Source organism: Odontesthes bonariensis, chromosome 14, assembly GCF_027942865.1.
Source record: "Odontesthes bonariensis isolate fOdoBon6 chromosome 14, fOdoBon6.hap1, whole genome shotgun sequence".
NCBI classification, from domain to species: Eukaryota; Metazoa; Chordata; class Actinopteri; order Atheriniformes; family Atherinopsidae; genus Odontesthes; species Odontesthes bonariensis.
The window spans coordinates 4,358,312-4,373,060 of record NC_134519.1 but is presented as its reverse complement, the minus strand read 5'-3'; the positions used below and the strand labels follow the sequence as shown (position 1 = coordinate 4,373,060).

At 41.6% G+C, this 14,749-nt stretch overlaps 1 protein-coding gene across 1 annotated transcript; it reads right to left on the bottom strand.

Annotated features, from left to right (window-relative positions):
• Positions 1-778: 778 nt before the first annotated feature.
• On the bottom strand, positions 779-13,209 carry ift57 (intraflagellar transport 57 homolog (Chlamydomonas)). The gene is made up of 11 exons (XM_075482146.1): positions 12,738-13,209; positions 11,402-11,576; positions 10,021-10,139; positions 7,923-8,013; positions 6,573-6,641; positions 5,971-6,093; positions 5,758-5,829; positions 4,089-4,220; positions 3,888-3,950; positions 1,498-1,564; positions 779-1,413 (listed from the first exon to the last, which is right to left on the bottom strand). The coding sequence occupies exons 1-11, from the start codon at positions 12,890-12,892 to the stop codon at positions 1,232-1,234; spliced, it is 1,248 nt and encodes a 415-aa protein (XP_075338261.1). The 5' UTR covers positions 12,893-13,209; the 3' UTR covers positions 779-1,231.
• Between the last annotated feature and the right edge of the window lie 1,540 nt (positions 13,210-14,749).

Genomic DNA, 14,749 nt, shown 5'->3' with positions numbered 1-14,749 from the left:
AAATACCCGTTGCCTTTTATCATAGGGAAAGCCATTACCATACAATTGGTGCTTTTGTTTTGAAAACAGGAAGTGAACCTACCCTCGCTGTAGCTAGCTTGAAACTGCCGTTTTGAGGGGAAATGAGGATCGGCGACGTCACGTTACGTTGCATCTTGGGTAGTTTGAGTATGAGTAGTAACCTCATGATGCATACCCAACATTTCAGAGAATCTAGTATGCATCCGGGAACTTAAAAAAAAGTTAAAGTTAGTAGGAGTAGTATGCGGTTTCGAACACAGCCTATTGCCCCCCTTTTGGGCGAAAACCACCCGCGCCATCAGGCAACGTTGCAGGCAGGCCGAACGCAGATTGAAGAAGGACAAACTGCATGCGTCTCTGGAAATGTTAATGGCTGATTATCAGAGAGCCGTATGTGAAGCAAAATCTCAGCATCTCTGATATTATTGTGCTGCCAACTCTGGTCTGATGGCTGCCATCAAACACAAATTCTACTTTTCACAGTAGAACAGACACTTTAGTGTGCAGTGCTGGCGCCATCTCATGGACATTTCTCCTTACATGCGGTTATCATTCGGCCTGAAATTTGACTCAGTGAGTTGAGTTGGATGAAATTCTGAGTTGTATCAAAGTTTATTTGACATATATTTACAGAAACAGACGTAATATACTAAATAATATGAAATCTGAAAAATAAATACGTGAGAATCCAACAAACCAGTTATTAGAGGAAGGAAAGTTTTGTTTGATCCAGTTACAGAGGCTGAGGGTTTATACGGAGGCTGTGAGGGTTCGTACGGAGGCCGTGAGGGTTCATACGGAGGTCGTGAGGGTTTATACCGAGGTCGTGAGGGGTTCATACGAAGGTCGTGAGGGTTCTTACGGAGGCCGTGAGGGTTCGTACGAAGGTCGTGAGGGTTCGTACGGAGGTCGTGAGGGTTCATACGGAGGCCGTGAGGGTTCATAAGGAGGCCGTGAGGGTTCATAAGGAGGTCGTGAGGGTTCATACGGAAGTCGTGAGGGTTCATACGGAGGCCGTGAGGGTTCGTACGGAGGTCGTGAGGGTTCGTACGGAGGTCGTGAGGGTTCGTACGGAGGCCGTGAGGGTTCGTACGGAGGTCGTGAGGGTTCGTACGGAGGTCGTGAGGGTTCATACGGAGGCCGTGAGGGTTCATAAGGAGGCCGTGAGGGTTCATATGGAGCCACGCTGCGTGTTGAGGGCCCGGTGGGACTAAGCGAAGGGCCCGGCGGCGGGCTCGGGGATGTTGGTGGCGTGCATGTCACGCGTCATGTTGGACTTCTCTTTGAGTTTGGCCTGCAGCAGCGTGTGCTCGACCACGCCGATCCTGACGTCCATCTGAACGACCTCCTGCTTCAGCTTGGTCAGACTCTGCTTGATCTTCACCACGGGAGCTGGAGGAGACACAGAGGCAGCGCGTCAAACTCTACGCTCACAACACCAGAGGTCACAGTACCAGAGGTCGGTGTCTGCTTCACCTCCATCAGACATGCTGCTGCCTTTGTCCTCCATCTCCTGCTTCACCTTCTCCAGCTCCTCGCTGACCTGAAACAGGTGGAACAAACGTATGAACGAGTCCAACAAACCTTCAACTGCTTCTCTATTTAAAGGGATAATCCGGTGTAAAATGCACTTTAGATCAATTTACGGGATGTTGGGAGTACATACGTTGAGTTGACATCAAAATCATGTCATTCGGATGTGTTTTGAGAATTTCGATTTGACCGTTTTTAGCCAAAAGTCGTTAGCCTGGAAGTGATGAGGGCATCGAGTATCGCCGCTACAAAACTCTATTTTTATACCTCTTCTACAGCTCCAAACAACATAACACTTACGTGGTAGTGAGTAGAGGGTCCCTAAAGCCAAACCGAAGTGTCCCGAGGTCTTCATGTGGTCGGATAGAGTCCAGAATGAATTTAATCACGCCAGTACCTTTCCGGAAATGTGTCTGCTGCAGCTGCCGCTACAGACCGTGGTGAAGTTGGTTTGATATTGGTTTGAAAAAAAAAAGACACCTTATTTCCTTATTGTGAATATCTGTCGAATATCTAATATCAAACCAACTTCACCACGGTCTGTAGCGGCAGCTGCAGCAGACACATTTCCGGAAAGGTACTGGCTTGATTAAATTCATCCTGGACTCTCTATCCGACCACATGAAGACCTCAGGACACTTCGGTTTGGCTTTAGGGACCCTCTACTCACTACCACGTAAGTGTTATGTTGTTTGGAGCTGTAGAAGAGGTATAAAAATAGAGTTTTGTAGCGGCGATACTCGATGCCCTCATCACTTCCAGGCTAACGACTTTTGGCTAAAAACGGTCAAAACGAAATTCTCAAAACACATCCGAATGACATGATTTTGATGTCAACTCAACGTATGTACTCCCAACATCCCGTAAATTGATCTAAAGTGCATTTTACTCCAGATTATCCCTTTAAGCTTCTGTTTTTTTTAAAATCTTAAATAAGAACAACTTGATCACATTTTTAACTGCTGAAAGTGGAGCTGATCGACTCTTTCCTCATCTTAAGATTTCTTTAACAGCTTCTGAGAGGAACCGGAACCTTTAAAGACCAACAGAAACCTGAATTCAGCCATTCACAGACCTCTTCCCAATGCTTTCAAAACTCCTGAATCATCCTCAGATTCACATCTGGAGTCAACAGCTGGAGTTTTGTTAGAGAGTAAACCTGCTGGCGTCACATTCAGCTGTTTCCGGTCTGCTAAAGGCTCCCTAACAGGATGTAAACCTGCTGGTTTCATCAGTTATCTGGGCCAACAAACAGCTGGACCTCCCCGTTACACCTGAGCGAGATGGGGACTCGAGTTGCTGTTTTGATGACTTGTGACTTGACTTGACAAAAAATAAAAGACTTGAGACTTGACTCGGACTTGGAAGTTAAAGACTCGGCACTTGACTTGACTTGAGACACGATGACTTGAATGACTTGAGTGTTATTCAGTTCATGTTTTCAGTTTGAATATAAAACTAATAAATTAATTTAAAAAATAACATGGATTACCCGGTAGGAGCGCAGGCTGAGAATGGCGTCATGATTGGATCCCTACCCTGTCAGTCAGCCATGCCCTCTCTACATACCTTAGTGTTACCTTACTTATGTATTTTACTGATTTTCAGTAAATACAATGCAAATCCAAATTATCCAAACAGGTTGAACACATTGGCCAATGATGTTTAATGACAGTTACTTATATCTCGTCTTCCATTCTGACCAGTAAGTGCTTGTCAAATGAGCTAATATTATCCTGTTAGCCTAGCCGGTAGTTAGCTAACGTTAGCTTGATATGATACGGGGTGGACAGGTTGGACACATTGGCCAATGATGTTTACTGACAGTTACTTATATCTTTGTGTTTTCACTTTATTAAGATCAGATTCTGCAGGTTAAACTGCAATAATAAGGTGACTTGCCCAAGAAAGAATTACTTGAGACTTGCACATGTGTGACTTGGTCCCATCTCTGGTGCATGCTGACTGCTCAATGAATGCATTCGACTTGGTGAAAAATGTCTCTTAAACTTCTAACAAAATGCTTAAAAACTAAAGACATCAGAACCACCAAAAGTCCCGGCACGAACCTCCTGAATGAGCCGAATGTTTTGACATTTGAATCGTTGCCGTAGCTCACAGAGCGGAGGAGCATTTAGGTGCCAAAGCGAGGAGAAACCGCAGCTTTAATCTGCTGAAACATGTTGATGAAAACCAGAAGAAACGCGAGTTCATTCATTCTGAATTCTTCTTCTCTGGTTTCCCTATTCTTTGGTCACCGTTTGCACTGTAAGTGTTCGGCAGCGGTGGGATTTCCTGCACTCTAAGCGTTGCACGGTGATGCATTCACTGACCTCAGCCAGGACTCTGGTTCTGTCCGTCACCCCCCCGCTGGCCTGTTGGTAGCGTTCTTTGGCCTGACGGAAAAAAAAAAGAGACACGCGTCAGACGCATCCTCTGGAATCATTTTAAAATAAATGAGTGTAAACTTTTCAAGCCCTCCTCCTCCTGTTGGTCACGCAGGTGGAGCGGGAAGCTCCGCCCTCGGCGTTCACCTCGCTGAGCTTGGCCTGAGCGCCGCGGTACTCCTGGATCAGATGCTCCAGCTGGTTGTTGATGTACTTCTCTCTGCTGCCCACCTTCTCCAGAGTCTTTCCGATGTCCTCCTGCAGCCTGTCCAGGTAGCTCTGCACAAACAGACAGGAGGAGGATCCTCGGTGAAGAACACCGCCAGCTTCCACTTCCATCGCCCTCCCATCTGTGGACTCAGTAACTGCTTCATTTTTATCCAAAGAGACGCTTTAAGGCGAAACACGGCAGGCAAAAACAGGGATTTTTTTTTTCATGCAGTGGTCAATTTTGAGATTTTGGGCCAGTCTGCTCCTTCAGCATGTGTTCTTTCAACCTGCTGTAAAGAAAACATTAAAATGTTTATTTTATTACATTTTGTTTACTCGCGGCAGCACGTTTCGCCCGAATTTACCAAAAAGTTAGCATTCCAACGCGCCGTGCCGAGCTTCGTCTGTTTACTGAAGTGCGTCGTGACCGGTGTCGTTGGAAAGCTCCGAGTCTCCTGCACAATGATATGTCACCCAAATAACGACACTTCCTTTCTATCAGTAACCAATCGCGAATGTCTAAAGACGGATTTATAGCTAATGACAGAATCTCATTGGCTGCTGCTCGTTTCTGCTAACGTGATTCGCTCAGACGCATCACGCGGTGGACTCTGACGCTCTGAAAGTTGCAGTGTTTTGGGGCATTTTCGAAGAAAATAAAGCAACAATTTGAGCTTTGCAAGATGCAATAAAAGAAACTCCATTAGATCAGCTGATGAAGCATCAGGAAGCAGCACATCTGACCGTAAACTGTTGCTAGGAAACCGAGGGGAGTTAATGACAGAGGCTGGAATACATGTTGCACGTCTCAATGAATAGATTGTATTGATTTATTGAGCTTGTATTCTTTATTAATAAGATTATTTTATTCAATATTAGTATTACTAAGGGCCTGATCATTTATTCTGTTTTTGAGCAATTGTTTCTAATACAAATGTATTAAATTCCCCTATTTAAATTTTTAAATGCCGTTTTCTCAAAATCAGTTTTTTGTATTTTTCCAGTATCAATATGTCAGCCTATGGAGCACCTACTAACACCAAACTTTCCAGTTATACACTCAGCAGTATTCTGAAGATATTTACAGAAGGATTTGTTGATAAATCATTTCTGGCCTGATTTATGTGACATTATAATAAAAAAATATGGCGGAAATCAATGTTTTTTTAGGCTATGGGAAGTATATTTTGATTTCCTATGAAATGAAAGCAGATATCCTGAAATCCCTCTGTAATTTTCTTTTCATTTTGTGTGTAAACCAAATGAAAAAAAGAGAATTTTGCACCTGGCTTTATCACATGTTCAGATCTATCTTCTGGAAATATATCCAAATGTGTGCATATTTAATGAGATAATGCCTCATTTGCATAATTAAACATAGAAATTTCTAAAACTTGTAATACATTTTTTTTTCATACTTGTATAAGTTATCAACTGAGGAAGTTTCATGGTGATATCTATTATTTTAAAATATTACCCTGTTCACCTGTGGCGTCTCGCCTTAATAACAAAGCAATAAAGTCTTTGTTGTGGACGCTGATCAGAGGAGGAACAGCTGACATTTTCCCCTGAAAGACACATTTACTGCTCACACAGAGTCACGCACCTTGGCCTCTTTGAGTGAGGACTGGATCCCGTCTCTGTGTTGGTGCATCTGGTCCACGTGGATCCTCCAGTCCTGCAGAACAGAGAGCATGATGGGAAACGGAGTGCTCCCACAGGCCCGGAAGTGTTTCACACGTGCATCTTCCTTACAGATTCACACTAAGAACCATCATTTTGGACTGAACACAGACAGATGAACATATATCAGACGCACCTTGTTGTCGGTCCTGATGGTCACTTTGAGCTGTGGCAGGACTCTTTCCACCTCCAGGTTCCACTCTGCTGCGTCAACCATGGACTCCAGAATCTCGTCCGGTTTGGAGGATGATTCAGGTTCCTGTCAGAGAAGGTTTCAGGTTTCTAAAACATCCTAAAAACGAAGCTTTAAGCCTCTGAGAGAACAACTTCCCTCAAAACATTTATTTATGGGAATAGTTTTTATATATATATATATATATATATATATATATTCATATTTAGAAGGATATGTGTGTAGTATATATTTATTTTTGTGATTAGATATTTCAGAAGTGTATATATGGCATATATTTATGTAGTTAGGATATTTACAAACTGAAGAGTAGTTAAAAGGGGTGGGAAACTAAAAAAGTATTGTACTTCTTCCCATTCCTTTATTAAACAATGTGCGTTGTTTTGTTATGTATTAGCACTTTATGGGATTTCATTTAAAAAAAATGTATTTTTTATTTCTATTTTTCTTTCTTTTGTATGTACAAATAGTTACATACATTTTCTTTTTTATACATGTTCGAAAATAAAAATCTATCAATCAGAACATTTGAAGCTTTTTCTCACAGTGTGAGCCGTTCGTAACTTCAGAGCCTCCAGGTCCATCACCGTCTCCTCCTCATCGTCAGCTTCCTCCTGAAATAAACAAAACAAGAATTAACACAAAGAACACCTCGATTATTTTCTTCTTCACACATTCTGCTGATCTGCTGCTGTGTTTGGGATCTTTGTCCTGTTGATGAGCCAGTTTCAGCCCAGCTTTAACCTTTAACATGCTGAGGCCCGCAGTCTGAGATGTAGCTCTTTGGGTTTCTGACCTTGGGGTGACCTTTAACCTTTAACATGCTAACTGAGGCCTGCAGAGTCTGAGATGTAGCTCTTTGGGTTTCTGACCTTGGGGTGACCTTTAACCTTTAACATGCTAACTGAGGCCTGCAGAGTCTGAGATGTAGCTCTTGGGTTTCTGACCTTGGGGTGACCTTTAACCTTTAACATGCTAACTGAGGCCTGCAGAGTCTGAGATGTAGCTCTTTGGGTTTCTGACCTTGGGGTGACCTTTAACCTTTAACATGCTAACTGAGGCCTGCAGAGTCTGAGATGTAGCTCTTTGGGTTTCTGACCTTGGGGTGACCTTTAACCTTTAACATGCTAACTGAGGCCTGCAGAGTCTGAGATGTAGCTCTTGGGTTTCTGACCTTGGGGTGACCTTTAACCTTTAACATGCTAACTGAGGCCTGCAGAGTCTGAGATGTAGCTCTTGGGTTTCTGACCTTGGGGTGACCTTTAACCTTTAACATGCTAACTGAGGCCTGCAGAGTCTGAGATGTAGCTCTTTGGGTTTCTGACCTTGGGGTGACCTTTAACCTTTAACATGCTAACTGAGGCCCGCAGAGTCTGAGATGTAGCTCTTGGGTTTCTGACCTTGGGGTGACCTTTAACCTTTAACATGCTAACTGAGGCCTGCAGAGTCTGAGATGTAGCTCTTGGGTTTCTGACCTTGGGGTGACCTTTAACCTTTAACATGCTGACTGAGGCCTGCAGAGTCTGAGATGTAGCTCTTGGGTTTCTGACCTTGGGGTGACCTTTAACCTTTAACATGCTAACTGAGGCCTGCAGAGTCTGAGATGTAGCTCTTGGGTTTCTGACCTTGGGGTGACCTTTAACCTTTAACATGCTGACTGAGGCCTGCAGAGTCTGAGATGTAGCTCTTAAAAACCTTAAATTCTTTTTCACTCATCTGTAGGTTTATAAAACAAATGAGCTGTAGTTGATGTTCAATAAAAGAAATCGTCTCTTTTTTCAGTATAGTCAGTAGCAGACATTGTTTCAACAACAGACACGTTAATGGGAGATAAACTGTAAACCGCTCAGTTCCATCTGCACGAAAACAAACAAAAAAAAAAGGTTAAAACCTACGATCATCTCCTCCTCCACTTTGCTGAGGGTGAGCTCTGCGTCGTCCTCCATCACAGACTCTTCTTCTGTGTTTTCTGACGGGTAGTTTGGCCTGAAACGAAGAGAGAAGTCAGGAAGTCAAAAACAGCGACATCCTGCCATAAGCCCCTGCAAACGTCCCTGCGTGACCACAGACATAATATAACGTAGACGAAATCTCTGTCATTTGTAACAAAGCAAACCGTGTGAAACTCCGGTAAATATTCGGGGAGTTCTGATCATTGTAGTTGGGGATAAACACCGTCCTCAGTGGAAATAAATGCAATGTGGGGGCATTGGAGACCCATCCAAGATGGCGGCCGCGCTGATATGTCAGCTCCAACAGGCAGCGTCGGTCTATGAGGCGCAGTGTTGCATAGTAACGAAGTAAAAATACTTCACTACTGTACCTAAAGGAGAATTCCGGCATTTAACAAACATATCCCATCTTTTGGAGACCAAGGAAAGTTGGCCAAAGGGAAAAACGCGAGAAATTTTCATGCCCGCTGCGCAAAGTTGTCCGATTGCGCTGATTTCCATGAAAGCGGGCTCTATCGGGCAAGCGTTTAACCTTTCCTGAGGCTCTTAACGTGTATCAAAATACTTTTTACCGAATTGGCCGTGGTGTCAGTAGCAATACAATTCAACCCAGGGGCTAACCATACCGTTAGCTAGCACAGACATTATACATTTTGAGATTTCAAAAACAGCGCACTTACCTCTCTCAGCTTCCGTGTTCCACAGAATATATTTGATACACGTTAAGAGCCTCAGGAAAGGTTAAACGCTTGCCCGATAGAGCCCGCTTTCATGAAAATCAGTGCAATCGGACAATTTTGCGCAGCGGGCATGAACATTTCTCGCGTTTTTCCCTTTGGCCAACTTTCCTGGGTCTCCAACAGATGGGATATGTTTGCAAAAATGCCGGAATTCTCCTTTAAGTATATTTTGGAATACTTTGTACTTTCCTCGAGTTTAATTTTTTTTGACAACTTTCCCTTTTACTTCACTATATTTCCAAAGTTAATTGCATACTTTTATTCCGATACATTTTCATTGTTTGGTTTAGTTACTCGTTACAAAAAAAGAGAGAGAGAGAGAAAAAAAACGCAACAGTGTTTTGACCCCATGCATGTTATGCCTGCCCAAAGACGTGCAAATTCTATCTTACAGAAACTCCCCTTTTTTAGGTTTTAAGGTAGTTTTCCTCTTCAGCTGCCAAATAAGCTGCAGTTCCCTCCCAATTCTTTTTTTCTTTTGTATAATGACCGGTTGTGTGTGCACCTCCTACAGCTTGTGAAGTACAGGAATCCTAACAGCTTTTTTTCTGTACCGAGTTATTTTATTTATTTTTTTAGAAAGGTTTACAAAAGGGGTTTCAAACTGGACTCCCTCTTCAGATGCCAGATAAGCTTCAGTTTTCTCCTATTTTTTTCTTTAAATTTTGTTTATAATGATGGCAATAACAGTAGCAGCCTCTTTTGTTTCATTTTTTTCTTAATGGTGTAATGTACGCCTCATTTTCAGCACTGACCTTACATGAAGAAAAACTTCACAAAGTTTGTATTTTCTGTCTAAACCTGGTCTAAATGTTGCCTGCACTTGGTTTTGTGTAGATTTTAAGTGTATTTGACCCTCAAAGTTTACCAAAATATAAAAAAAATGTAATTCAAACTGCATTTGCCTTGTTTACTTTTTACTTATACTTTTCATTACATTACTTAAGTACATCTATTTTTACAGTAATTCTCATACTTGAGTACAAGACGTTTCGGATACTTTAAGACTTTAACTCAAGTAACATTTCAGTCAGTGACTTGAACTTTTACCAAAGTCATATTTTGGAGGGGTACCTATACTTTTACTTGAGTGTGAGATTTCAGTACTTTATACAAAACTGATGAGGCGTCTCCGTATATTATGTCTATGTGCGTCAACATTCAAACAAAAGCTCGAAGAAGAAGCCGGAAGATTCATAAATGAAAGGAAACAAGCAGCCGGATAAAAGCCGGTTCACAATAAAAGGTCCCAGACCGACGAGCCCATTTCAGCCGAACTGGGAGAAGAACCGTGGGAGTACCTTCTGAAGGTGAAGCCTCTGTTCTTCAGAGCCTCCTCAGCCAGTCGGTCCAACACGAAGCAGACGTGTTCGCCCGAGCCCGACTTCAGTTTGGAGGGCGGGAAGTCCACCTTCACACCCTGAAAGGAGCAGAAAGACAGCAGCCGAGGACAGCCTCAGATCTGATGTATTCACTGCTCATCTGTCCAGATCAGCGATACTCACTGTTTATCAAGGGAAGAGCCACTTTTACCACAACATACTATAAAATAATAATAAACTATATTTATGTCATTTTTTCCTAATTTTCCTCAGAAATGTCAGTTTTTAGCTAAGTAAATCTTATCATGACGGGATGCGTTTCTGTGCTCTTTTGGTCCTTTGTGGACTTCTTGCTTTTATTCCTTTCATGTTGTTTTGCTGCTGTTTGATGACTGACTTCATGTCTTGCTGTTGCTCTGAAAAACACGTTCAAATTTACAGAACTTTTATTTAAAGAGGGCAGGTTGTTAGCTTTGTGAGGCTCTAGCTCAGTGATACTCACTATTTTTTTTTCACCAGAGCCACATTGGCAGCAAAATCAAGGGCAGAGCCACTTTTACCACAACATACTAAAGTTCCCTTTTTGCAAATATGCATTTCTACATATAAAACATCCCACAAATGAGCGGAAGCTGGCGTGCATGTCCTCGACTTTCTTCATGTTGTATTTGTAGTTGTAATCATAGTGAGACATTCAGGATGAGCATGGTTTCTGTGCTGGTTTCTGTGCTGGTTTCTGTGCTGGTTTCTGTGCTGGTTTCTGTGCTGGTTTCTGTGCTGGTTTCTGGGCTGGTTTCTGTGCTGGTTTCTGTGCTGGTTTCTGTGCTGGTTTCTGTGCTGGTTTCTGTGCTGGTTTCTGTACTGGTTTCTGTGCTGGTTTCTGGGCTGGTTTCTGTGCTGGTTTCTGTGCTGGTTTCTGTGCTGGTTTCTGTGCTGGTTTTTGCCCTTTTTTAACTAAAAACCGATCCATTGTGCCTGCATCTCGCGCTGGCTAAAGGAGCTAGCGTGCTCTGCGGTCAGGTGTGAGGTGGTTTAAGCGGACTGCGTTGCCAGGTTTAACAGAGCCCCCTTTAGGGAACACCATTAAGCCTTAATTAATACTTAATAAAAATACTTAATACTACAAAAACTCAAACTTAATAAAAATACTTAATACTGTGCAGTATTCGCTGTGTGTTATTTGAAAAGATGTATTGTTATTGTTACCATATTGTTATAAGCTACTATGCGAGTGCGAGCCGCCAGTTGGAGCTTGAGGAGCCGCTCAGTGAGGATCTCTGGTCCAGATGCTTGAACAGTTTGAACAGAGCCGCATTAATCTGCAGACATCAGGACTTCACAGAGTTTTAACGAGACTTACGAAAGCTCTGAGTTCCTCCAGGACGTTGGAGACGGTGGCGTTGGGTTCGTCGTACTCCTGAGGCTCGGTGAACGGCCGCCCCGCCAGGTTGATGAGCCACGCGGCGATGATGGTGAACATGAAGAACTGCTCGCCTGGGTTGGACGCCACGTATGGACTGGAGACAAAGTAATGCCTGAGGGGGGGGAAGGAAGCAGACCATCAAGCTGCTGCAGCTGGGGGACCATTTACCATCATAAAAACATGCTTTAAATGTTTAACACTCTGAGAAATTAACACAAAAGACTCAAATGGAGCCGAATGTTGGAGAAAATGTAAACGGCTCCAGGCTGAGTGATGAATCTGTGCAGAGGACTAACTAAATGATGATGAAAAGAGCTGATTGAATTCTGTAAGTGCTCAGGAAGAAAGCATCTCTTTCATTCCTTTGAACCAGCCCTCATTTCTTCATATATTTCCACGGAAACAGGAAATATCTGCAGTGACTTCCTGAAAGTTAAACATAAACCCAGAATCTGAGGCAGAACCAGAGTTAGTTCAGTTCTGAGCAGCTTTAAAGTGAATATCTGCCAATCCAAGTTTTCAGCTAACAGCTCTTTGGGAATCACCTTGTTGCTGCAGAAATCCTGTTTTCTGTCTGTCACACTGTGTTATCTTTGCTGTTTTTCACACATGCAGCTAAAGAAATGGGAACAAATCTTAATTCCAGTCTAAAACCCACAAAGAGCTTCTAGATTATTCATTTCTGGTGGCATAAAACAGTTTAATCATTTCATTTATATTAATTGTTCCATAATTAGTCATTAGATTATATCTTATATTCCTTTTTTAAGCTTTAAATTGAATCTTATTTACTTTTTCTTGATGTTGAATAACATATAATTCTTTTTATTGTCTGTTTTTTTCCTACTTTTCTACTTTTAGACGTGATAACGTTCATTATTTTGGGATTAGGATGTTTTTTTAAACTGAATTTCTTATATTAATTTGACTCTTTTGGTAACTGAAAGCAGTTTTAACGTAAATGCACAACAAAGTTGAAACTATTAAGCTGTTTTTCACAGATGCAGCTAAAGAAATGGGAACAAATGATGTGTCTCTGTGACAGGCTGCTGGGAACAAAGTGCCTAAAGATCCAGTTTAAAATGGCTTCTTTGCTAAGTTGGACACAACACTGGTTCATCCCTTGAGTTAGGAGCCTTTTTCCTGCCTGAATGGTTCATAGCTCAGAGTTAAGTGGCTTAATGAAGAAAAAACTGGACTGAAGATGAGTGAAAAAGCAGAAAATGTCCAAAGAAAAACTCTGAAAGAGCTTCAGAAAGTCTGGACTTCTCACCTGGACAGGTTCTTCATGTTGTGTTTGGACAGAACTTCCTCCTCGTAGTTCAGCACCTTCAGCTTCTCCAGCAGCTTCTCCATCAACACGAACACCTGGTGGGCAGCTCCGGGCCCGCGGTCCTCCTCCTCCCCGCGTCTGCCATCGTCCGCCATTCGCGGGATTTTTTCACCAGCTTAAAGAACTAAATGGCTAAATAAATAAATGTGAAAGCAGCGGAGCCAGGCTCGTTTCCTGCCTGTTGTCGGGGTAACCGAGCGCTAACCAACGCTACTAGCCGGGGAGGTGGCTAACATTAGCTGCTATCATGTTTCAGACTTCGATTTTTTTTTTTCAAAGTTTAAACTCTTTTTTTTATCAGCTTGTGGGACACAGTCTAACTGTTTACAACATAACTATCTATTTAAAGGGACCAACAGGACGCAGCTGCTACATTAAATGACAACACAAGCGCCAGTGTATCTCCTGTTGCTTCTTCTTCTTTTTCTACTTCTTCTTCTTCTTGTAGTTTATTGGCGGTTAGTATCCGTAATGTTGCATTACCGCCACCAACGGTACAATTATGTAACTACGGGTGTGGAGCGTCGACGAAGGAGTGACAAAGTCAAATAAAATAAATTAAAAAAGAAAATCTGGTCTGCTCATGTTGTTCAGGCATGTTGACTTTTCTTACATCCAGCCTATGAGTCCCCTTGACCCTAAACAGACCGCTGTTGGTAAGCTGTGTTTCTCAACTCAATCAAAAGCTGTTAATTCCAAAATCCGTTCTTTATTCCAAGAAAATCTGGTTTCATCCCCATCTTGTGTGTCTTATTGGAACTCCTTTGTGCAGAATGTTAATTGGGAGAAAATTTGGTCTCTCCCACACAAGTTTTTTCTCACTAATAAAGTCAAAGAAGTCTCTTTTAAATTAATTCATAAATTCTATCCAACTAAGCACTTTCTTCAGAAATATAAAGCTGATATTGATATTTCCTGTTCTTTTTGTAAGCTTTACCCAGAAACATCTGTTCATCTGTTTTGGAACTGTACATGCTCGAAGATGTTCTGGAAAGACATTGTTGCTCTAATATCCAACTATATACAACCAGATTTCCTTCTTTTCTTTGAAATTTTTTTGTTTGGTATCACAGATTTCAAGGCGAAAAATTCCTCTCCCACATACCTTATCAATCTAATATTGTTGCTTGCTAAATTTCATATTCATAAAAGTAAAATAATGCACAGGAAACCACTTTTCGACCTCTTTGTAATAGATGTAAAATTGTTCTTGACTCAATCTCAAATTCAATTAACAAAAAGGCTATAAAAACAATAAGTATTTGGAAAGACTATAACTTATTTTTGTAACTCGCATTTACTTGTGTAATTTTTTTATTTATTTTTTATTTTATTTTATTTTTTTGTCCTTTTTTCTCTCTCTTCTGTTCTAACAGTTTTCTATCGTTGTATTTTTGTATTTTTAACTATGTTCTTCTTTCATTTTATGTCCTTTGTTCATTACTGTACACTATTTCTTTCATAACTACTGTTACTGTGATTTTGTGAAGTTAAATAAAGTCTATTAAAAAATTAAAATTAAAATTAAAAAAGAAAATAAATTGACAAATAAATAAACAATTCACTAAATAAAAAATAAACTAAATCCTTTAAAAGTCCTGTAGTCTTTATGAAATTAAACACAAATCTCCAAGCTGAGGGCACAGAAAATGACTTCTTCTTCTTCTTCTTCTTCTCCTGTCACTTCTTCTACTGCTTCTTCTTCTTCGTCTTCGTGTTCTGGTTTGATTACCAGCAGCAAACCAGCTTGAAGGCGCGATATCGCCACCATCCGGACAATAGCGTGTGTGGTAGGTAATTGACGAACGGAAATAAGAAAACAAAAACTCTAAATTCTCTCTATTTACTCCAGTTTAATTCAAGTATTTAGGTTATATGCATGTATGTGTTGTATAACATGTACTACACGACTTTCACTCAGCTGCTGCCTGCTGTATCTGCTGTGAGAAACA

Bases quoted from the DNA above. Each gene is read 5' to 3' on its own strand.
- ift57 (XM_075482146.1), bottom strand. From the start codon at position 12,892: ATGGCGGACGATGGCAGACGCGGGGAGGAGGAGGACCGCGGGCCCGGA. The intron at 6,642-7,922 runs GTAGGTTTTAAC...TGTTTATTTCAG, and splicing joins AAGTGGAGGAGGAGATGATC to GAGGAAGCTGACGATGAGGA. The intron at 3,951-4,088 runs GTGAACGCCGAG...TTTTTCCGTCAG, and splicing joins CTCAGGCCAAGCTCAGCGAG to GCCAAAGAACGCTACCAACA.